The sequence below is a fragment of the Aedes aegypti genome, chromosome 2, assembly GCF_002204515.2.
Source record: "Aedes aegypti strain LVP_AGWG chromosome 2, AaegL5.0 Primary Assembly, whole genome shotgun sequence".
Classification (NCBI taxonomy): domain Eukaryota; kingdom Metazoa; phylum Arthropoda; class Insecta; order Diptera; family Culicidae; genus Aedes; species Aedes aegypti.
In genome coordinates, this window is record NC_035108.1 from 22529496 (window position 1) to 22554362 (window position 24867).

General features: G+C 36.5%; 1 protein-coding gene across 6 annotated transcripts in view; it reads left to right on the forward strand.

Moving 5' to 3' along the window:
* Positions 1-8244: 8244 nt before the first annotated feature.
* Positions 8245-24867, forward strand: part of LOC5571269 — a 68177-nt gene continuing 51554 nt past the window's right edge. For 3 of the 6 annotated variants that reach the window (XM_021840216.1, XM_001653517.2, XM_021840220.1), the window contains exons 1-4: positions 8348-8686; positions 9109-9437; positions 9818-9953; positions 10040-10169. In XM_021840216.1, the coding sequence (XP_021695908.1) occupies positions 9224-9437; positions 9818-9953; positions 10040-10169 (480 nt within the window). In that variant the 5' untranslated portion in view covers positions 8348-8686; positions 9109-9223. The other 3 variants (XM_021840219.1, XM_021840218.1, XM_021840217.1) reach the window with 3 other exon arrangements.

Below are 24867 nucleotides of genomic sequence, written 5' to 3' on the forward strand. Positions count from 1 at the left end.
ATTGGTACTATAGCCATAATTGGTACTTCTACCCTACTTCGCGTTTTTTTTTTCTTTCTTTATTAACGAGATTTTTAGCCCTGGGCTAATTCATCTCGGGACCAACGGCTTTATTCCCTTCCGAAGGAAGTCGTCACTGAAAAATTTTTGTGACTATCTCGGGGATGGGATTCGATCCCAGGTCCTCGGCGTGAGAGGCGTGTGTTCTAACCACTACACCAGGTCCGTCCCCTTATATTTCACGTTGCATTTCCCGCATTTACAGCCTTCAATGACACTATGTACTGATGTAGAGAAATTCATGTACCCAACATAGGCTACTCGATGAGATTCGCGATTTTAAACTACTGTAGTGAGAGAGCCACGTGATTTTCGCGAAATTCAAGCCTATTACTATTACCATTCCCAGCCCTGCTTCCACTGTTATATGCTTAGAGTTCTTTGCTTATTGACCATGGCATCTTACCTGAGCGATTTCTTCCCAAGCATCCACTTAGCTCATGCTAAGGGATTAAGGGGGGGGGGGTGTTGCTCACTCTAAAACACTGCACTTAAAACATGTCTTTAGCACACGGACACCTGATATTCAAAGAAGCCAGCTATTGGCAATGGACGTTCATTCCAAATTTTAGTTTTCCCACTTTCCGTCATTCCAAAGATTTTTAGCTTTAGCCATCCTTTCCGCCATACTGCAGCATTAGTAGCAAATAAATCTATTTGCAGCGGTACTGAACCCTATCACTCCTGTGGTATTTCTTCTGTTCTTGCACAAGAAACGTGAAGGGTCCAACAAACAATATAAATAAAAACAAAAATCCACAATTTGTAATTAATCGGTTGCAATACTCTGAATTCAGATTCGAAATCATGTTTACCAGCTTTGTCTTGCCAAAAATCTACGCATTTATGACTCTGGCTATCTGGGTCTCTCAAACATAAAATTATTATACAAGATCATTTGACCGCAATCGAAATTTTGGGACCAGTTCAAATAGGGCTCCAAGTAATCTTCCAGGAATTTCTTCAGTAAAACCTAAATGGACGAATTGTTGTGAAGTTTTAATTCTTTGGTAAGAGGTGCGCTTTGCGAAAAAGGACCACGTGACTATTGAGCTGAAATCGAATTCAGGTTAACTTCTGCGTCCATGAGTCCTCTCGTGGCGTAGGGATGACGCGCTCTAACTAGAGATCAGGGAGTTGTGACTTCGATTCTCACCGCGAAGACGTGTAACTTTTTCGCTAAACATCACATCAATTTGTCCATTTAATCCAGTTGCAGAGTATATGTAATGTTTAGTTTTTCGGTAGTTGTCAATCTATACTGTGATTTCTCAGCGGATACCACCAGAGGAGATTCCTCCAACTAAATCTTTGAATCGCCAAAAAATGTTTGATCAGTTCCCATAAGGCTATAGACCAGTGTTGACAGACTCACACTCAAATATCAATCAATACGCTCTCCCGTGAGAGCAAACTCATTAGCGATCTGCTTCGTAAATCTAACGCTTGAGATTTTGATGCATTACTTTAATTTTACCTGACTAACAAGAAACTATTGCCGTGTGTGAGTAAACTGTGGAAATACGAGACAATGAGTCAAAGAGGTGAGTGAACTCATCCATGATTTTTTGACTGCTGAGTTGCGTGATTGACAACTCACGCATGGAAAATATCAAGCGTGAGTTATGAGAAATTGAGCTTTTCACAGCACTGCTTTAGACATCCCTTCAGCAATTCCTGCAGGAATTCTGCCTGGAGTTCCTCCAGGGATTCCTCTAGGAAGGACTATTCCAGGGATTCCACCTGGAAAATCTCCATTAGGATTCCTCTAGAGATTTCGCAAGGAGTTCTTGCAGGAATGTCTCCAGTGATTCCTTCATGGTTTCCTCCAGTAAAATCTTTACTGTCATTAATCCAGCAAGTTCTCCAAGGATTCTTTCAGGAACTGTTCCAGCAATATCTCCCAGTGCTCCAGGGATTCCTCTTGAAATTCCTTCAGAGATTCTAATAGCGGTATTTTTTTTAGAGATCCCTTCAGGGAACACATCCAGGAAAACCTCTACAGGGATTCTTACAGGGAATGCTCCAGGGGTTACGCTAGTACAAACTCTTCAAGAATTTCTTCAGATATTTCTCCAGTGGTTTATGCACAAGTTTATCCATGATTTTCACCAAGTATTCATTCAGGGATATCTGCAGGTAATGCTTTCGAGGTTCCTCCAATAATTATTCCGGAAATTTCTTTAGGAATTCCTTCAGGGATTGCTACAGGTATTATATCAGGAATTCATCTAAAGAATCTAGAAGAAATTAGTTCAGGATACCTCCAAGAAAATCGCTACATGAAATACTCCGAGGATTTTCAAGTTTAAAACGAATCTTTGGAGATTAACGTCCTTACTGGCACAGAACCTGCTTCTCAGCTTGGTGTTCTAATGAGCACTTCCACAGTTATAAACTGAAAGCTTTCTTTGCCAACGTTGTCATTTTCGCATTCGTATATCGTGTGGCAGGTACGACGATACTCTATGCCCAGGAAAGTCAAGGAAATTTTCATTACGAAAAGATCCTGGACCGACCGGGAATCGAACCCAGACACCTTCAGCATGGCTTTGCTTTGTAGCCGCGGACTCTAACCAGTCGGCTAAGGAAGGCCCCTTGGGGGAATGCATGGATCCCCCAAAAGTTTCTCCAAAGAATCGTTTTAAGCATCCAAAAATTACTCCGCTGAGAGCTTTATTGAATAAGTTGCCATTTTCGCATTCGTGTATGGTGTGGCAGATACGATGATACTCTAAGCCTAGATAAGTCAAGCAAATTTCCTGTTATCGAAAAGATCCTGGACCGACCGGGAATCGACCCAGACACCTTCAGCATGGCTTACATAACTTCAGGAAAATCTCTTCATGGATTCATACAGAGATTTTCACAGGTATTTCTTTAGAATTTTTTTCATGGAATCCTCCAAAGAATATTCAAAGGATTTCTCTAGAAATACCTTTAAGAGATTTCTCTAGCGATTCCTCCAGAAAAATTTCTACAGTGATTTTTTTTGGGATTCCTCCAAGAATTACTCCAGGATTTTTTTCATGGATTCCTTCAGCAAATTGCCCAGCTAATTTTTCAGAAATCTTTCAGCAATATAACCTAGTAACCCATTATTGACTCCATCATAAATTTACCCAGCTGAACCTTCAGAGATACAACAGAAAGAGACTCTTTCGGCTGTGAGAAAGGGATTCTTTTTGAAAATTTCTACTAGGATTCCTCTAGAAATTTCTCCAGAATTTTTTTCAGGAAGTTCGCCAAGGATTTTTCTCCAGGAAAAAAAATCCATGCATTCTTGAGGAAATCTCTGGAGAAATTTCTAAGGGAAATGTTGGAGGAAGCTTCGGAGGACTTTTTGAAGGTCTACAACAAATCTGTGGAACGATTGTAAGGAAACATCGTTAAAAACTAAAAAAAGTTTTTTGCTGTCCTCAATGCAATTTTGCGTGATTTTTAGGGCCAGTTTTCAGGTAGAATAATCAAAGAATATTATATATTTCACGTTACAAAACAAAACTTTTGAAACTATAATCGATAATCGCCTTGTGCACTTTCATAGTGTGTGTTCGGTGCTTAAAAAATGTTGAACTTATTCTTCAAAAACTTATTGAAGGACTTAAACTATTCCATAGGCCCTTCCTATTCTATAACACCATAAGAGCCATTTGAATTCAAATTCCAGCAACAATTTTACATCTCAATAAGTCCAAATTGACTTATATATGTGTCTACGAACTGCAGGTTTTTTTTTTCGAAACACCGTCGGCTGGTTTCAGCCGTAATAGACGTGATACCCTAGTTGCGTATCTAAACAAACGCCTGGATGCAACATATTTCTGTGCAAGCATGAATGTGTAGGGGAACTGGGTGTAAAATGCGCCGTTGGGGTAAAACGCACCACCCTCGATTTGAATGAACGATGTGCTTCGGGACGCTGTTTTTCACCCGAGATAATAGAAAATGTATAAAAATGCTTCTTTATTTATATTATTAAGTCCTGGCGAATATACCGTTTTGAATCATATTACGGACAGCTTCAAATTCCGGACACTCTTCTTTGTATGGGAAACATTTCACACGAAATGTTTCAATTTTTGCTGATCAAAAGTTCTCACTTTCGAGGCTCGTTTTAAAATGCTTTTTCCATAAAAATATATACAAACTTTTAATCTCCAACTGCCTTAGACCTCCGATATGGATCAATTCCGGATGAGCCTTTAGTATTTAAGAATTATTTTTGTAATGTTGTTTGAAAAGATAAAGAGGTTTTGTGCCTTTTTGAGAAAGATTTCCAAAAAAGAAATCACTCAAAGGGGTTTTTCCCTCTTTCAAAATTCAAGTTAAAATAAAAGATAATAATAATAATAATAATAACTGCCTTAGACATCTCTTTATTGGCTTGACGACTTCAACTGATGGTTTGACTTTTCTATTAATGATTTCCATGAGCTGTCCGGAATTCGAATCAAAGTGTCCGGAATATGAGACAAAAGTGAAGAAGCGTCCGGAATAAGAATCATGAAACGGCCACACATTTCGATTTATTTAAAATTATTCAAGTTGCGGAAGCGTATTCTTTACCCACCATTCGAAAGTTAAGGGTTTCTGACGCTCGATAACGCTGAGAAATCATACAGAATGATTTATTTTGTATGCTCTATGCTGGGCTTTACTTCATTAAGGCCTTAAGTGTCCGTAATATGAATCAAAATGGTAGTAAAAAACTCGAAAATACGTTTTTCGCTGTTTTCGTTGCAATTTTGTGTTATTTTCTTGGTAATTTTTCAGGTTGGTAAACAACAAAACTTTTGAAACTGTCACCGAGAATCGCCTTGTGCATTCCCATAGTTTGTATTCCGTGGCTAAAATGTGTTTTTAATTAATCCTTAAGAGCATATTGACGGACATAAATTCAAATCAACAAAACGGCCACTCATATGTCATAACACCAAAACAGCCGTTTGAATTAAAATTCCAGCAAACGTTATGCCACGCTGTAGTTATGATCCAGAAAAATGAAAATAAATGTCTGTTTTTAATAATTGATAGTAAACATGTTTGTCTATCAGATCATGATGCAAAAAGAGGTTATAAAAATGTATTTCACAGCTAAAATCGCTTCCTTTCTTAGCTGGCGCATTATGCCCCCCGTCCTCCTATCTTTGTAGGAGGAATTTCTGAATAAAACACAGAGATATATCCGGAGCAATCCTTGTGAAGACAGTCTCAGCATAATTCCTGGAGACATCTCTGCTTGAATTCTTGTAGAGATTCCCTAAAGAATCCTTGTAGCAGTCCTTTGCATGCAACATTCGATCGAAATACAAATGTTTGAAAGCAGCTAACTTATCAATTGTCGCAATTTTAAATTTTGCACGACAACCAACATCAACAAAATGGGGAAACCAACCAGCATGGAAAAAACTCAGTTACATAACAACTTTAAGGTTAAATTGGAATCTAACTTCTAAGATTGCACTAAAACTTCAAGGCACTAATCTTGCGAAGGAAGCATCCAACAACAGTACACTTTGTATTGGGTTTGTGCACTAGCAGAAACCTCAAATGAGAAGATCGATTGCCTACTGTTTCTCCAGTTTAGTGCCATTGAAAACACGAGTAGGGTCACAAGTCGGATCTTTGAATTAATATTTCACCGTAACTTTTACCTTTTAACACATTAGCTCCACTATGGACGGTTTCCATACAGACTGGCGGCCAAAAATATTTTTTCCATCTCATGTCGTATTTATGAGTTTTGTGGTACAAATTTGATGTTTTATTTTCAAAAACAAGTTTTCGAGACTAACTTTTGAATAGGACCTATAGCGAAATAATAATTTTTCTTACTAATGATGAATATAAGCCATTTAAGCGATTAACGTTGTGCAAACCATTATAAATGTTAGATCTTACTTAGAAATGATGATATGAATGATTTAGCGGTATTCAGTTATTCTTTAAATTAATTTTTAGCTGTTTTTAAAAATATTGGACAAATTCAAAAAGCCCTGTATTAAAAAAGTGCAAATATGTGCAGCTAAATTCTTTACGATGCTTTAGTTTACATCTCAAAGTACCCTTGGAAATACATTTTAGCCTGGGACAACTTGAGACAAAAAAGTATGCGATGTGTAAAGTTAAGGTATAGAATCAAATAATTTTTTTTTCAGTGCGCGCCCCGCATTTTTCCGACCAAAAGTACGAATTTTTATTTCATTTTATTTTTCAAAGATAGCTTTTTGAATAAGCTTTTGGACAGTGTATAAAGATCTGTATGAAATATTACGATTATGCAGTATATTGTATTCAATGTGTACCTTGTGTTTGCACTGAATTCTTCATTTACCATGACCCCACAGTTATGGATCAAATAGTGTGGAGTCCAACCTATAAAATTCAATAAAACGACATGGAAAACGTAAAATTGTAATTTAAAAGCACGAATCGAATCGTTTCAAATTGGAACTTCGGTTAGTAAACTGTTTTGAGTGTAATATTTACATAGGATTGCATAAAAATTAAAAATTGTGTCGGTTCCTGAAAACCATATTATGGATCAATTTTCATATTATGGATCAAATTGTGACATATTACGGATCAGTGCGCAAAATCAAGAGATTTTCAACTCAATGCATCTGTATTGCATGGTATGGCGAAAGTCAACAATGTGTCATATATTACTGCAAAAAGTAGCAGTGTTAGAGCTGGAAACAAGGGTAAAATGCCCCTTTTTTGTGATGCTGCATTGTAATAACTGAGACATGAACTGTTTTCGCTCCACACCCAAGTTTTTCACCCATTTTTGTCGGCTAAAAAATGAAATTTACAAACCTTGATGTTTTATTAGTTTTATCCTTAGTGCTATTGTCTGAAAATGTCGAATCCAATGTTTAAAATGGCAGAAATCTAGATTCTTTTGAAGTGATCCATAACCGTGGTAAACAATCATTTCCTGGTCCATATTATGGATCACTAGTTAGAAGTGCTAATATTCGGTATTTTGAATAAAAATTGAAGTAAAATGTTTTCCAAAGATGAATTTATACTAAATCGAAGCGAACGAGCATAAAACATGCTGTAACATTTGAATTTTACCACCTGTGGGAGCTTATGAATGCTGACGGCACTTCTTACAGAAAACGACCATATAATGATAGCTGTGTGGTACCAACTAAACATTTGTCAAAAACACCGTTATTTAGCGGTTGAATGTTGTGCTCAACATTACAAATGGTAGAAGACAAATAGTATAACATGGGAAAAATATGTTTTACGTCAACGTTTATGTTTTGAGCGAGTTATCCGATGTTGAACGCCAAAGTGATCCGTCACTGTGGGTGATCCGTAACTGTGTGGGCATGGTATCTTAAAAACTCTAACTTTGGCCTACTATAAAAGATCGTGCCCTGATATTTCAGGAAAAACTTAATAGAAGTGTTTACTATGGAATGATGTACAAGAAAATCTGATCAGAACAAGTTATTTTTATTGTAGATTATCGCCCATAGTTGGTTGGTTTGACTTTATTAACGAGATTTTTAGCCCTGGGCTAGTTCATCTCGGGACCAACGGCTTTACTTCCCTTCCGAAGGAAGTCGTCACTATAACTTTTTACGTCATAAGTGACTATGTCGGGGATGGGATTCGATCCCAGGTCCTCGGCGTGAGAGGCGAGTGTTCTAACCACTACACCAGGTCCGTCCCCCTTTATCGCCCATAGTGAGCTCTTCATTAAGAGGCGTCCCCTTCCGAGTGGTTAGAGTCCGCTGCTACAAAGCAAAGCCATGCTGAAGGTGTCTGGGTTCGATTCTCGGTCGGACCAGGATATTTTCGTAATATAAATTTCCTTGACTTCCCTGGGCATAGAGTATCGTCATACTTGCCACACGATATAAGCTGAGAATCAGGCTCTGTCCCAGTCAGGACGTAACACCAAGAAGAAGAAGAAGAAGAAGAAGAAGAAGAAGAAGAATATTTTAAAGTAACATTGATCTACATAAATAAACTAGTTCCATATATTTTTCATTTCATATTAAACGGCATAAAACTTTTTTAATAGAGGGTTTGGCCCCTCTAGCCCTCCACTCCTACGTCAATGCAATTTTCCATTCACACCGATTAAACGCTGATTTTCTGGTTTTCCGCATATTTAAAGTGAAAATGAGCCGTGAAAGGAGCACGAGAAATGTCTTTTCGACGTTTCCCCGTAACAAAAGTATTCTAATTACATTTTTTTCCAGACGGATGAAAAGTTCGCAGAAATTGTGAAATGCCTACGCTCGTTTGCTTGGTGAGCAACAAGTTGCAAACGCGTTTTCATTTCCCCTGCTGTTGGTTGCTGGGCTGACCTGGATTATAATCCAGCGTTCAGGAATCAGAGGGTGGAACCGGGGAAATGGTTTGTTTGCTTTATCTGACGAGGGAACAACCCGTGTTCGGAGAATGTTTTCCGTTGGCGAGCCTTTTCGGGAATCGGATTTTTGTTTCGAATGAAAAGGTTTTTGTTGAAAGAGAAATTGTTGAAGCAAATTGTTTGTTGTTTGACGATTCAACTCACAGGCGAAACTTGTGCGTTCGTTGGCTTTTGATTCGCGGTATTTCATTGATTCGCCGGCACATTGTCATTCAGCTATGGGTAATTGTATTACGAAACAGTTAATATCGTTTGATTTTTTTCTGATTGTGTTTAAGCCCCTCATATTTTTTTTTATTGAAGCGTTTTTCCATTTTGCTTTAAATTTAATACAAGCTATATAAATTGAACAAGCCATACTGTTATCACATTAAATGTTTTGGTTCACACAATAAAACCACAATTTAGTAATAGACCATATGTTCGAAAATTGAGATTGAAGGCCAAAAAAGTATAAGAACTCTCTCGGCTTAAATAATGTTAGTCCTTGAACTTCTGAACAACTTTGTCGAAGACGCTACTTCCGCTACATTTGCTATAGCATTCTAAAACAAGATATGCGTATATTAAACCTAGATCAAAGATTAATTATTTAGGTTTAAACTAATAACGCTTCTCTTACTCTCTCTCACTCTTTTTGATAGACCAACCCAACAAGGAAACAAACATGTAGCTTTTTAAATACAGAGGACTTCCTTCCCTAACAAAAACCCACCACAAACATCACGAATCATCACTAGCACCTACAGCACCATCGTCATGGAGGAAACCCGCCGCTCCCGGAAGGATCTCAAAAAGACCCACGCCGACTCGTGGCCTAGCCGTGCCTCGCTTCCGGCGAGTCCCAAAATCATCAAAACCACCGAAGACGACCCGGAGGCCAACAGCGACGTGTTCGACTACTGCCAGTCGTCGTCGCAAACCTCGTCCAGTGTACAGTACGAGTACGGGGCCATTAGTCCGCGGTTTGAACGTAAGTTGACAAGAATTTATTTTTCAGGAAAGGTTAAAAGTAGTTTACGAGAAGTTGATTGAAGAGTGGGAGTGGTTCAAAATGACCGAATGGATGGGAGCGAATGCCATTTAGTGTGGAGAATGAATAGTCAGCAACCAAGCATCTCCATGATTTTGCTCGTGGCACTGAAACGCTTATTCGTTAATAAAATCATCGAAAAAGTTTACAATTGAGGCAAAAAAGCGAAAATTGTTGACTTTCACCGGGAAATAATTATCCAACTCTGCAAGCATCGTTGGTTAGATGTAAAAGTCAAGCTGTAGAAATACCATTATGCACACTCTATTATGATCGTGAAACCATTAATGACTATGCGAATCAATTCCACTCCCTTCCAGGAAAGCGCTTCGAATACTGCTACCCGACTGTGTCCAAAGAGGACTTCTCCAACAGCATATCACTCGATAATCATGACATAGATCGTAAGAAAAAACGAATTTATCCCAGCAAAACGCCCGACAATTCGCTGGAAAAGTAAGTATCATCAGTCAGTGCAGTAGTGTGATTGCCATCGGGACCATTCATGCGTAACTGACACCCGACCTTCCGCTCTTTTCCAGTGAACCAATTCTGGACGAGTCAAACGCCAGCAGCAGTTCAAGGGCAGCCAAGTCTCCAGGCCATTCGCCTCGTCACTCTCGCCGACAGCTCAACAGCGAGATCAACATCACCTCCAACCCCGGCTACCAGGTAGGGACACATTTCCAGCTAACCGCTAATTGCCTAGACATGTTCTGCACACATACACAACACAAACGCACACGTGCAAATGTTTATTCAGCTCACACGGGGTGTCCTGTCGGATGTCGTTTAGTCGAATAAAGTTTGGACAATGAGGAATATATGAATTATTATTATATTATTATATTCTTCAGAAGGTAATAGAACAGATTTATATCGGAGTTCAACACAAATCTTCATCATCGTCGATTTCACATTGATGATAAAAAATCTTCGAGCTGTTTAGTGGAATACCTATACTGCCGTGAATCGCAAGTCAGTCCCATCTGTAAAAAGTAGGCATTGAGAAAATGGGCTTTGAAGTTTCCAAACTCGTTTTCTTTACGAATATTCAAAAACTTTCACAATTAGCTCTTCACTACGATATCTTCCCGAGAAAAATATAAAGATGACAAAAACACTGTTCATTTTTGTGAACACGATGCGGAAATCTTTAGTGAGACTGATATGCGATTACTTTTCATTATGGGATAATTGCTGTTTTTATCCTAATTTTTCCGAACAAATCATATTATCTCATTAGTGCACATGAATATATATTGAATACTGAACTCAACTCTATTTTGACAAAAATATTTTTCATTGCTTGGAAATGTGAGAAATAAAGTCTGAATAATTACTCTCAACTCTTTTACGCACATTCAGTGGCCCTGAAAAGGGCCAAAGGCTTTGTTAGCTCGGATGCTGTCAAAGATAAATAGCACTGCAGGATGTTATCAGTTGCTAGCCATTTCACAAGCCAAACGCTCGATATGCCTAATAATAGTGGCAATGGTACCTAACGGGCTTGATTTTTGACTGCACCACACACGGGTAAAAATGCGGCACTCTAAAACAGGAGAAAGAGTCATGATTTCGGGAGGAAAGTGTGTTTTCATGTTATGAAAATACACCATGACCAAAAGTCATGAAATCAAGAAGCATTTTAACGTAACGCTGGCTGTACGTTACGTTTTCAATTTTTAGCGAAGAAAAATGGCAATTAAAATTCTCAAATCATGAAGCATGTATGCTGGAACCATGAATAAAATTCATGGATTTAGTCATCTGTCATTTATGATTCCTATTTTTGATACGAAAAGTGGCAATTTTGGTCATGAAATCATGAAGCAAGATCTGATATCATGAACAGAGGTCATGAAAACATAAGCACTTTTTATGTATTCAGATGCCTGTCATTTATGATTCCAATTTTGGTGCTGAAAAGTGGCAACTTGAGACATGAAATCATGAAGCAGGATTCCTGAATCATGAACTCAGTTCATGAAAATGAAACATTATACGTCAATTTAGATCCCAGTTTATATTTGCCATTGGTAAACAAATAAAACAAAGTTTTACTGCTTTTGTGCCGATAGTTTCGTAATAAACCGTGAAAACATTCCACAAATGTCAACCTAACGAGTGTGACATCTTTAGCAGGAACGCGAACATTCGGTGGTTAGGTTTGTACGCAAAATGTTGTTTCGAGCATCAATTGAATTGGTAAATGGTCCCTGGGCTGGTGGATTGCATGAGTCATGGAACACTCCTTAACAACTCTGCGGATGTGGAAAGTGGAACTGGATCATCCGGCTGCCGAAGGCCTTTTGTGACCTGCTCTGTTATAGGACGTGGGGTATGCATCACTTCCGAACAGTTAAAATTGCCGATGAGCTTGTCAAGCAAAATCTTCGCTCAAAGTGAAACATTTCCCGGTTCTGCAAAGTCACGATTAAGTAAGTACATTGATTGTGTCGTGAAACAATGTTGGAACTCACGAGAATTTCACCAAGAATGTCATCGATATGATGACAAGGTTCCGAAGAATTTAAACTTTTTCAAAACAATTTTTTTTTATAATTTCACTAGAAAATATCACCGATCGCCACGAGACACATTGACTAAGGTGAAGAATGTGACCGTTAGATTTGTGTAACGCCCTGAGCATACAAATTCTTACATAATAGTCACGATTTCATGACTTTTAGTCATGATATCATGGAACATAAAATTTTATGAAATCATGACTTTTTGTTCATGAATCCGGCAACGGATTTTTTTCCGTGCAGATGATGAGTTTATCACGAGCCGAAATCTGGAAACGCATGTCAATCTAGAAATTTTGAGTGATTTCACAAACCAGACGCTGATCAACAGCTCAGCAGGCTTCTGGTTCTAATAAGCTCTTACCTGCTGGAAAGCAAAAATGGAATGAATCCGAAGGAAGCATCTTTTAAATCCTTAGATTAGCAGATGATGCTCCTCCCTTTCGTGCTCTTCTTTTTCTGATCGACCTATCTAGGAAATGGGTATATGCCAATAATGTGTTGGGCTCTGAATCGCTAGAAAATCGCGGAAAATGTTAATGCGTGAGAAAATGGTCGAACATGAATTGTTGGAAGGGTTGAAATTCCCTAAATATTCAATACTTAACTATTGATAATCAATAGTTTTCTTTATTATGAAGGTATATTTCTGATCCATGGGCGCCAAAATTATTAAAATGGGTCGATGTGAATTGATTCCAAAAGCGTTCGAAATATGTCGCAATTTTGTTAAATGTGATAATTTTAGTAATCGAAGTGTTCCCTTAAAATATATAAAATTAAAGACGTTGTTGAAAATGCCACTCTATTTTAAAATCGTCGTGAAATGTTGAGCACTCTCACCCTGACGGCACTGCAGCAGCGTCCGCAGATACATTCTCAAATTATCGTGTCATCAATTATTCATGACAAATGAGATATTGTATGAAACTGTGAGATTTATTGAGGAATATGAAATGTAATAAACTCCTCTAACTCTTTTCCACACATTTGATGGCCCTGAAAAGGGGAGCACTGCGGGATGTTATCAGTTGATTGCCATAACCAAATGTATAAATTTGAGTTATCTGCGTATACGACGAACCAGCAGAATGTTTCGTGGAGTGGATGGCGCACAACAGCAACAGGTAGTGGATCACATGGCTTAAGTCTAAATCTGGAAACGTGGCTCAATGTTGATATCTTGAGTCTGGAGTCGAAATCTACAAGCACAAGTCAATCTAGGGCGATTTCACAAACCAAACGCTGATCAACAGCTCAGCAGGTTTCTGGCTGCGAGGTGCTCCTCGCTGAGCAGGTGCATATGAGTTCTTACCTACTCTAAAGCGAAAATGGAATGAAACCGAATCCAGTGAAGGAAGCATGTTTTAAACCCTTAGTAGATTAGCAGATAATGCTCCTCCCTTTTGTGATCTTCTCTTTCTAGTCGATCAATCTACGAAATGGGTGTGTGCCAATAATGAGTTGGTAAGCTATTGATAATCAACAGTTTTCTTTAGTATGAAGGAAATTTTCGATCCATGTGTGCCAAAATGATGAAAATTGTTCAATGAGAATTTCTTTTCAAAAGCATTCTGAATATGTCGCAATTTTGTTACATGTGGTCTCATAAAATATGGCAAGTCTAAGAAGCTGTTGGAAATGCCACTCTATTTTACAATCGTTGTGAAATGTTGAGCAGTCACCCCGACGGCACTGCAGCAGCGTCCGCGAATACAGTATCAAATTGTTATTCATGACAAATTAAATTTTGTATAATGCTGTGAGATTGATTGAGGAATATTAGATGTAATATGGTCGGAAATATTATTCTTTTAAACCTTTTCAACACGTTTGATGGCACTGAAAAGGGCCGCTGGCTTTCTTTACTTCGATGCGGTCACAGATAAATATCACTGCGGGATGTTATAAGTTGATTGCAATGGTCAAACGGGGAATCCTCAACGCAAATGTATAAATTGGAGCAAGTTATTTGCTTATACGACGAACCAGCTAAATGTTTCTTGACGTTGATGGCGCACAACATCAACGGGTTGTGGATCACCTGGCATAAGTCGAAATCTGGAAACTCAGCTCCTCGATCAGCTTCTGGAAAACAGCTCCTCGGATCAGCAACTCAGGAGGCTTCTGGTATTTAGTTCCTAACGGGTTTGCTTCTTGACCACCGATGCTGAATTTATCACGAGTCGAAATCTTCAAGCGCGGATAAATTTGCGGTGGCGATGACGATGGCTTGGACGCTTTTCCAAGCGGCAGTAGTTCGCCGCTCGGAGAAGCGCCGACGTCATCGCCGCCGCAAGTCAACCTTGCGTGTTCCTCTTCCGACGACACAAATTGAACTGTGACGCGGGTGCAAACGCTAAGCGAAAATGACTCGCCTGACCGTGTTCACACACGGAGAAAAAAATTGGTAAACACAACCAAATTTTAGTTATTTTCCAAATAAAGTTTGGGTTGAAATTTGCACAAACAAAATCTTAGTTTAATGCAACCTCTAACGGTGGTTGAAACAAACATATTTCTTGGTTGTTTTTACCTCAATTTCCATCTAGATTCTACCAAAATTTAGTTAAAACAAACAAGAAAATGGCTCTTTCGTATGACAGTTGTGAAAACAACCAACGATTTAGTTTGTTTAAAACAAGAAATACTCGTTTGAAGATGTAAATTTTTAGTTTGTTATAAATCGATCTTTTGTTTGAAACAAACAAACTTGTTGTTTGTTGTTAGGTTTATTGTTTCCCTTTCATTGATTTCAAGTATTAAAATAAGCAAAATATCTTACTTTTTATTTAGATTAATAAATTGTAAGGTTATCCGCATTTCTAAAATATAATCAACATCCGGCGCTGCTATATGCATAATATATATTTTTTTGCTGTACATGGCCGCCAAAGCTCCTGATAACCGAAAAAGATTTTGACCACATCTTAGGCGCTCTGAAATTGAGTTTTTTGATTGATGGCGAACTGCAATTGAAGTTTAAAAAATAGATATTAAATCATGGATAAGAGAGATGGTAATGTACAATATAAATACCATTCTATATTATGCATGGAATACAAGCGGATATTCTGGTCGTTTCTGTAAAATATGGCGTTGGTAGAAACGTTAACCGCTTCGTTTTTCATGCTGTGAATAAGTGGTGAAAAACTCTGAAATCAAAATCTACTTGTATTATTTACACAAAACAACACATTGCGGTTCAACTTACTTGATTTGCACTTTCAAACTGCGACAATAATTAACGAAAAATATACAATTTAAGAATCAATAACTAATGTAACAAACTATCCTAAGCAAATTAACAAATTTCGTTAGTGGTAGTGAAAACATTAACCCAGATTTTGTTTAAAGCAATGTAAATGTTTGTTAAAAACAAATAACGTGTTAGCTCAAAACAAACAAATTTTAATTTAAAACAAAATTGTTTCCTAGGTTGATGTTGACTAAATATTATGTTTGATTCAATAAAAAATTCAACTTTGCGTCACAAAAATATAATTTTAAAAAACCAAATTCTTAGTTTGAATTTCAACCAACGAAATGGTTATTTCAAACTAATGCCATTTTTCTCCGTGCAGTTCGACCGCAAAAAGAAGACTGAGAGAAGAAGCAGGACAGATGAGCTTTTATAATGGAAAGCGGAACCCAAAAATGTGCTTGAACGTGATTGGTTAGATAAGAAAGGGGTCAACATTTTACGATTTTTCAATAGTTTGTTGCCAATAATCAATAGTGTCCTCCATTTGAATTGACGCGTAGATAAATTTCCAATCGATTGATCTATAAATATTGAAAATCTATCGATAAATGGCTGAGTTATTAGCGGTCAAAACCTGACCACTTTTCGTTACATGCTCAATTTTTCGTTTTTTGGAATTGTACCCCCATATGTTGCCGAAGGACGTTATCCAATGTAAAAAAACGAATTTAGTACTATACCATTTAATTCCACTAGAGTTTGTATCCTTTGACAGATACGCGAACCTCAACTTCCGTCAAGTCGAGTCTAGTACATGACACTGAAGACGGCCTAACAGGTGAGGTCGAAATACGCGTATCTGTCAAAGGATACAAACTCTAGTAGAATTAAATGGTATAGTATTAAATTCGTTTTTTTTTTCATTCACTTAATTTCACATAGCTTTATACCGTTTTGATTCATATTATGGACAGCTTTTTATTCCGGACACCCTACTTTGTATGGGAAACATTTCACACGAAATGTTTCAATTTTTGCCGTTCGAAAGTTCGTACTTTCGAGGCTCGTTTTAGTTAATATTATCCATAGATACCTTTGAAAATTTATGATGCTCAACTGCCTTAGATGCCTCTTTAGTGGTTTACCCATTTCAATTAATGATTTGACTTTTCTATTTATGACTTTCATGAGCTCTCCGGAAAACGAATCGAAGTGTCCGGATTATGAGGCAAAAGTAAGGAAGTGTCCGGAATAAGAATCATGAAATGTCTACACATTTCTATTTATTTAAAATTTTTCATGTAGTGGAATCAAAATCTTCACCCACCATTCGAAAGTTTATTGGTTTGAAGGCTTGATTACGCGGAGGAAGCATGCAGAATGATTTAAGGTACCGCGGGGCAAGTGGGAACTAAAAAAAACGGTAGTTCAATCAAATGGTTCAATAAAATTTTCAAATGTTAATATTTTTCAAATCCAACAGCACAATCACATTTTGGCAACATATTTGCTGGTGTGTGCATGAAACCGATCGAATAATTTCGAAATTGTGGAAATCTTGGAGGAAAGTTTTAGAATGAGCCATTTGACGCAGTTACCTCGCTAAACGGGGCAAGTGGGACACATTCCGTTTCATGCGTCCATCCACATCAGTAAGTCAACCATTACAATAAAAGGATTGATAAATCATATATTTTTAATTTCGAGTACATTTTTGATGTACATAAGGGATCAACCATAAAATACGTGACGCTTTAGGAAGAAAACGTTTATTTAATAGTATGTCACCTCGCATTTAATATTAACTTCAAATACCTCAATAAAAGCGTAAAGAGGAATTAAACATGTTCAAAATATATCATTCATAAGTTATTAATTACAAATTAGCACATAAGCCTTCAATAATTGCCGAAATTATAAATATGTTTTGTTATAACTTATATGCATAGTAGAAAACCGCTTAATAGGGTAGAATTGTTTTCCGTCACTACTAAATTCGGTAGAAATAACAAATAAAGTTCAAATAAGATAGAAAAATTTCATCTCTGTGTTTGTTCAATTTTAAAGTCGTATTCCAAAAATAAACAATCAATAAAAAACATATAGAAGAATTATACATTTCTTCTCCCTCTTATTAAGTAATTTTATATTTATCTATTTTTGATAAAAATCATTTGTTTGAATGTTTTAGTGCTACTCTCTAGGAACATGTATGAAACGTCTACGAAAAGTTTTGATTCTAATTTTTATTTTGATAGTTCCCACTTACCACGGGTACAAATATATTTTGGGGTATGTTAGACCATCGAAAATTTCATCTGAAATGAAAACAAAATACTGATTTATCGTAAGCAGCTTGTAGTAATAATTGAAGTTGTAGCTTGCTGATGGAAATTCGATTTATAACACATTTATGTTTTGCGAGACAATGCAAGACGTGAAACGTGTCGCAAATTATCATGCAAGTTGAAAATGGCGCTGAATTGACAACTGTTACATGAACCCTATGGTAATAAAAATAACAATATGTTTTGTACTTAACACATTCCTTGTCATTGTATCTTCAACTTTCTAGAAGAATACCCCCATGAAAAACTTTTCCTAAGTGAGCTATGACGAAACGTCCCACTTACCCTAGATTCTCACTTGCCCCGGGGTACCTTATTTGATACGCTTTCTGATGAGTTATACTTCACTGAGGCCTTAGGTGTCCGTAATATGAATCAAAACGGTACATAAGGGAGGGTACACAAATTATGTCACGTTAATTTTCAACTTTTTCGATCACCCCCTCCCCCCCTTGGAGCGTGACATAATTTGTGCATGACCCTTATCGGTTAACAAAACGCATTGGGGCCTTCCTTAGCCGAGTGGTTAATGTCCGCGGCTACAAAGCAAAGCCATGCTGAATAACCAATTACTGGAGCGTCCGATTTAAAAAACGGTATTCGGCAAAGTTGTAGCTGATTGTTGTATCTCACAGTATCAACATAGTTCTAATCCCCAAGAGCACATGGGCAAACACTATGACCGATTGAATGAATTGGTTGCTTTTCTCATAGTAATTCCCATATAAACTTTAAAGGGCTTGTGCAGTTTCAGTTTTCATCCAAATGAGCTCAAATTTTAGGAGGATTCTCAAAATTTGATCTAGAATCAAATGAGCGGTGTGGAGCAAAAACGATTTTTTGATCCACTCTAATGTCTAATTATTCTATTCATAATGAGTGTTTTCAATGGTTACACTTTCAAAAGAGCGTAACCCCAATTTTTGATCTTCTCATTCAAAACTCCTCCCAGAAGTATTAAATAATTGTATACACCAACTTCGATTCAATATTTTATGTTATATTTATTCTGATAATCACGGCCAATGAAAACCCGTTTAAATATCTTAGTGGACTTATACTTTCAAAAAGGCGTAACTTCAAAACGGACCCTACGATTTTTTTTCAGGCTTACAGCCTAGCTATAGAAAACGACTGGTGAGCACAAGGCTTGATAGAAATTCCTCTGCGGTGCAAAGATGAGGCGATATTGCCGTTTTTCTGAGGAGAAAAAACTAAACACAAAATTTTCAACACAGATCCTCAAGCGATTTTCGAGTGAGAGGGCAATAAATTGCGAGGATTTTTTCAGGTAGGTACTCTCTCTCTCTTGTTGCGATGCTCACCTTTACTCACACTTCAAAAGAACTCTTGAGTGTGCCGTCCGAACAAGCCAATCCTCGGGGAGTTGTGATGGCACTCTGTTTTGATGGAATTTTACTCTGTTGCAGGGTTGCCAATAGATTTCTGAAAATGTCTGGCGAGTTGAAAATAAAAAATCTTGCAAAGTCTGGCAGACACCATTGTGCAGGTATACTACTAGACTTGAATTTCGACGGTAACAAAAATAATATACAACATAAAAAAATAGTCTAAATTCACTTCAGCACTGAAACATGGCCTATTTAATGTTTTAGCTTGTATTGGAAAACATTCTAGTATTTCAGCTATGGTATTTATCAAATTAGTTTATGTTTATTTATATTCTGGCACACAGAGTCTTATGATTGTAAAAAAATAAAGTAAAAACGATAAATCTCTGAGATAGTTTAACCATGTCTGTTTTCAAAACTCTATATCAAATTTATAAATGAGAACTGGTAGAGTTGACCTGGACACAGTTTAAACTACTACCGTCATTTTTACAATGAACAGAAGTGTGTAGGGGATATGATATTTAAATGCTAAAATACCATCGCATAATAATCGAAGTCACTAGGATAACCCCTGTACTGACATCATTTTTCTACCACAAAATACTATTTTATTCACGATTACTTTTTTGCTTTGTTTTTCAATAGTTTAGCAGTGCCAAAAAACTCTTTTGTTTTTGAAATCTGTATCGATATTGAATCATTGGACACTTGGTTTTAAAAATCATTCCGAAATTCCTTGGAGGAACGACATTCCCCATATAAAACTCCTTTGGCCGCCATTTTGTTATTAATCAATTTATCAAAATAAAAAAATACATGGGCAAAATAATATCAGGTTTTAAGGAGATTGCCTCAAAAAATTCATAAAGATCGGTTGAGCTATCTTCAAGAAAACTAAAAATAAACAAAATGATGTGGAGCCAAGCACATGAATACCCATTAGAGTGATGCAAATTTTGAAATGTTTGCTCCCCTATGCTTAAACGATTTTTATTATGGTAAATAGCATCCTCCCAAAGTTTGAAGTGATTCGGAAGAAATTTGACTGTGCACACGCTATTTGAAGTTTGTATGGATATAACTATGGAAAACGCAAACCTTTTGTGTTCAGCCCTCTATCTTGTCGTCATAATATTTTACGGAAAAGCAAACAAGCTCTACTCATGTGAAATCCTTTCAGTTATAACTTTGCCGAAGACCACATTTCGATTGGACGTCAGGATAAATTGCTATTCATAATCATAAAGTTGGTTTGCATTTTGCATGCTTAAGCAACTGCTCGGCAGGCAACAGTGGTGCTCCTGGCGGGAAGAATAGATCAAAGTAATCCAGGCTACTATGTTCTACAGCAAAAAAGCAGTGTTGCTCTGAAAGTAATTGAATGATCATCTCAGCATGATTTAGACTTTGTTGTCAATGATAACAAATTATCCTTACGTCCAATCAAAATGTGATCTTCGGCAAAGTTGTAGCTGGGAAAAAATCACATGAGAAGAGTATGTTCACTTTTCCATAGAATATTATTACCAGCAGTTAGAGGACTGAACACAAAAGGTTTGCCTTTTCCATCGTAATTTCCAAATAAACTTCAAATGGCGTGTGCACAACCAAATTTCTTCCAAATCACTTCAAATTTTGGGAGAATGATTTTTATCATAATTAACATCGTTTAAGCATAGGGGAGCAGAAACTTCAAAATTTGCATCAGTCTAATACCCATTACTCCAAAACGATTGCACCAATTTGCTTGATTTTTACACAGCAGGCTCCCTTCAAACTATTATTTTGAAAAGCGAGTATTGCGGGGAAATTTAAAAATTTGGATAGGCTCGCGATAGTAACGCGCAGTGAGCTATCTCCGCACAAAACAAAAATCACATAGGGTAGATGTACCAATAGTGGAGGTACTAAGCGCGATTGAACTTCATTTAACCGGTTGAATTCAAGATGTGCAATTAATGTACATGTCTATGTTGTAACGGGAAGTAACGGCCAATGAATTAATGGGAAAAATGATTTCATCGCAGTAACCAACGACATGTCAGTGAAAAATAATACCTCCACTATTGGTACACTGTTCCTTTAGTTGCGGTATATTTTTAATTTGTGTTCCTATAGTTGCGGTATCCGTTGTTTTCTTATGGGATCCTCCACTATAGGAACACTTTACCGCAACTATTGGTACAAGTAAGAAAAGTGTTAGCAATTTAAGTGATATTTCATCAGTTCTAAAGCAATTTGAATGCTCTTTTCAACTATTCCGTGTATTAACAAACCAATACGTCGATTGGCAGTGTCGGTTCTGTGGCTAATGCAATAAAATTAGTGAAAACGGCACTACCTCAACTATAGGAACACCCACAACTAAGGGAACACTTACCCTAGTGTGCGTTGAAGACTGACTGAAATAACATCAATCAACCACTACTTTTCTCATCGTTGGTTCATCATGTCCTAGGAGAAGCCTTGGAAATTGAGCCTTATAATGAATTCCAATGCTCTTAGACACCTATCCCTCCATGGGGGACACTAATTGGAATCGCGTAGAAGGAGACAGTTTATGAGACAAGGGATATTGATGTCATGAAGTCATCTAGCAAAACTGCGCCCACAGCGGAGCTCTCAGTACGTAGATGTTTATGAAAAATATAATATTTCTGTTTAACTACTGGACGTGGAAATTATTACAATTTGTCATGTGTTCATAGCATACCAATCACTGTCGTAGAGGAGATCTTTAAATTTGTTCCTGATTGTCACGCCAATTAAAACAATCACACCTAACGACGAGCAAGGCTGACTTTGATGTTTAGCCTGGAAAATTTTGCAGCCTGAGTGTTTCAATTTTCCAGGAATCAAATTTTTTCTTGCAACGCGTAATAATCAATCATGAGAAAAATTCTAAAGCCTGCGTTATCAAAATAAGTATGGCTATCCGTCGGTCTGTAAAGTCTGGCTGAATTTGAAAAAGTCTTGCATAATGAGTAGTTTGTCTTTTTGTCTTTTCCTCGTTTAAAAGTCTTGCAGTGCCAGATTAATCTGGCATAATGGCAACCCTGCTCTGTTGTGTGAATTGTTCCTCGCTCATTTTTCGTTGCCTCTCTGCTTAGCATTTTTTTCACTTCCTCGCAAAGAGGCAAAGGCAGCATGCTGCTCTAGAATATGTCACCGAACTCTGCTGAGAATTATCAAGCCTGGTGAGCACACATATGGTAGAGATTTTTTCTGATAAGAAATTGATGTGTAGGCTGTTTGGTAATGAAAAACAAAATTCTACTTAAAAAGGGTCAGTTCCCTTTCCCTGTTTTTTCTTATTTTTCCTTTTTGTACACACTAACACGTCGGAACACTTCAAGAATCTAACTGTGAAAGAATAATGTAAATTCGTTGAGTTATTTTCGTAACATACAAACACCATTCCATTTTTATGTATATATATTTAGAATTTCAAAACTTTTGTCAAAATTTGAATCAAATCGAAAGTTTGTCCACAGAAAGCTTTGAGTTCCAGCTTAGAATATTTGAAGTAATTTTCATGCTGCGGACTTTTAGAAGCCGAGCCTTCAAACTTGACCATTTTGTATCGAAATCCGATACTATATTCTGTCCAGTACTGTATATAAGTATTATTGTAGTTTATAAACCTGCTAGAGTTCACTTATTGCTCTTGAAGATATGGAGTCTAGGGTTTGTTGGATTTGAAGTTCGCAGTACACTAAATACAAACCCTGGGAACACTGTATGGGTTTGGCTTCTTATTAGATTAGATGTTTACAGATTTAAACATAAAAGGTTCGCATTTGACTTGTAATACTAAATATTATATTTCCTAAAATGCAAATGAAACTTCCAAAAATCTAGTAAAGTGTTTTACTTACTTTACTTTTGATTGCGCCAGATCCTTCTTTTCGACTGCAAAACTGCTCTGAAAATGCGTGCTAGATGATTGGAATCTTCGACAAAGTATTTTGGAATAAGTTGTATTACATTTTGATCCCTTTGGTTTTGATTTAGATTATTTGTAACTGATCAAGATCAGTTTTAACTTCTATTATGAGCGTCCTAGTTCAAAACTTTCTTATGAAATGTTATTTGACAGTTTTTCGATTTAAATTTGTATGTTAAAGTGCAGAAAACATGTTCCAGCAAGGAAATAAGCTATGATGAGTAGTTTTTAATTCGACACATATTTTATTCTAACAGTTCAAAAAACATTTTTGTTTCTAAATTACACTCAAAATAAGTTACAAAACATCAAGAAATCGTCGTTTTTGGACATTTTTGCCTACAAATCAAATTTTAAAGTGATGACGTGTAGCTTTTTCGACCTAAACTGGATTATACGTGTCTAGTGAATATGTTTGAGTAGAAACAGAAATGTTAGATTACACTCAAAATTTATATCAATAAAATCCCTAAATTGTCACTCCGTTTGCCTGTAAAACAACGTTCAAAGCAATGCTAAAAGTCAGTCGTGGCCTGAATTATTTTTTAGAAGTTTAGCGAATGTATTTGGGCAGAAATAGTATATTTTGGTTACATTCAAAATTTCTTTTACTAGAAAAATGAAAAAAAAAAGCTTATATGTTTCAATTGAGTACCTTTAAAACGAGTTTCAAAGCGATCACTTGTAGTTTTTTTGACAAAAATTTGAATGTTGTAGAACAGTACCTAGTACAGTACCAGTACAGTGTACCAGATATGGCTATAGTGGTTCCCTATTTGGCCATACGTGTTTTCTTGAAAACTTTAACATTTTCAATATTTTATAGATATATTTGATATCGCACTACTTAAACACACAGAATGATTAAAAATTTGAAGATAATAAATTTATCACGTATGGCGAAATAGGAAACCATTATGTCCATAACTGGTACACCTATATTTAACTAGAAAGTGAAACTCTGGATCACATCTGCCTTTTACTTTAAAAAATTACAAAACCTCTAGTTTTAGAACCTGTTTGCCTATAAATAAGAACTGAAATCAACGAAATATACTTTTTTCAGCATTGAACTTCTAGTAGAAATCCAGTGAACTTATTGAAGATAAAAGTTGCATTTTCAATTACATTCAAAATTTCATTAACTAAAACCAACTAAAAAACTGTTGTTTTACCTGTGAAGTAAAAATTGAAGCGTTTATTCGACAAAAATCAAATTTCTAACTTTGATAATGCATATATCCGCATAGGGAAGTGTCTTTCATTATTCTAAAAGCAATTAAAACAAATACTACTCAAAATTAACGTACACTTAAAAGTTCTCAAAATAGACAGTATATCTCACTACTCAAATAAATGCACTGTTTCTGCGCAATCAAATCATGTAGAGAAACTACATGTCATCCTTTTGGAACTCGATTTAAAGGTGAATAGTAAAATAAGTATTTTAGTGGATATTTAGCAATATAAATTTTTAAGTGTACCGTAATCCGGGGTAACATTGATCAGCGGGGTAAAATTGATCGCAATGACCCTCTTTGTAAAAAACTCGAATCAACATTTGTTGATGAAATATTTTCAATGCATGAATGGCGATTCTCTTTCTTCTAATCATGAGCTAATAAACAATAAGGTTTTTGCGAAAAAAAAGTTGTATTCATGCGCAAATTTTTCAACTTTTGTAAATAATGATTTTCATGATTATGGATGACACCATAAAAGAATCATGTCTCACATGAGTTCTGTAAACGATATGAGCAAGAGAAATGCGGTTGTTACTAAAAATAACATCGCCGAAAACGACTCCGTTGTCAAAATTTTCATAAATATGTTCAATAAAACATAATTCACTAATTATTATAAAGCGTGAAGAATTCCCTTAGGAAATTGCATACATTTAGGAGTATTCCACAATTCAAGGTATTTTTAATTTTAAAATAACTCAAAGAGTAAATGACTTATAAGAGTTTGACCTTCATATTCGG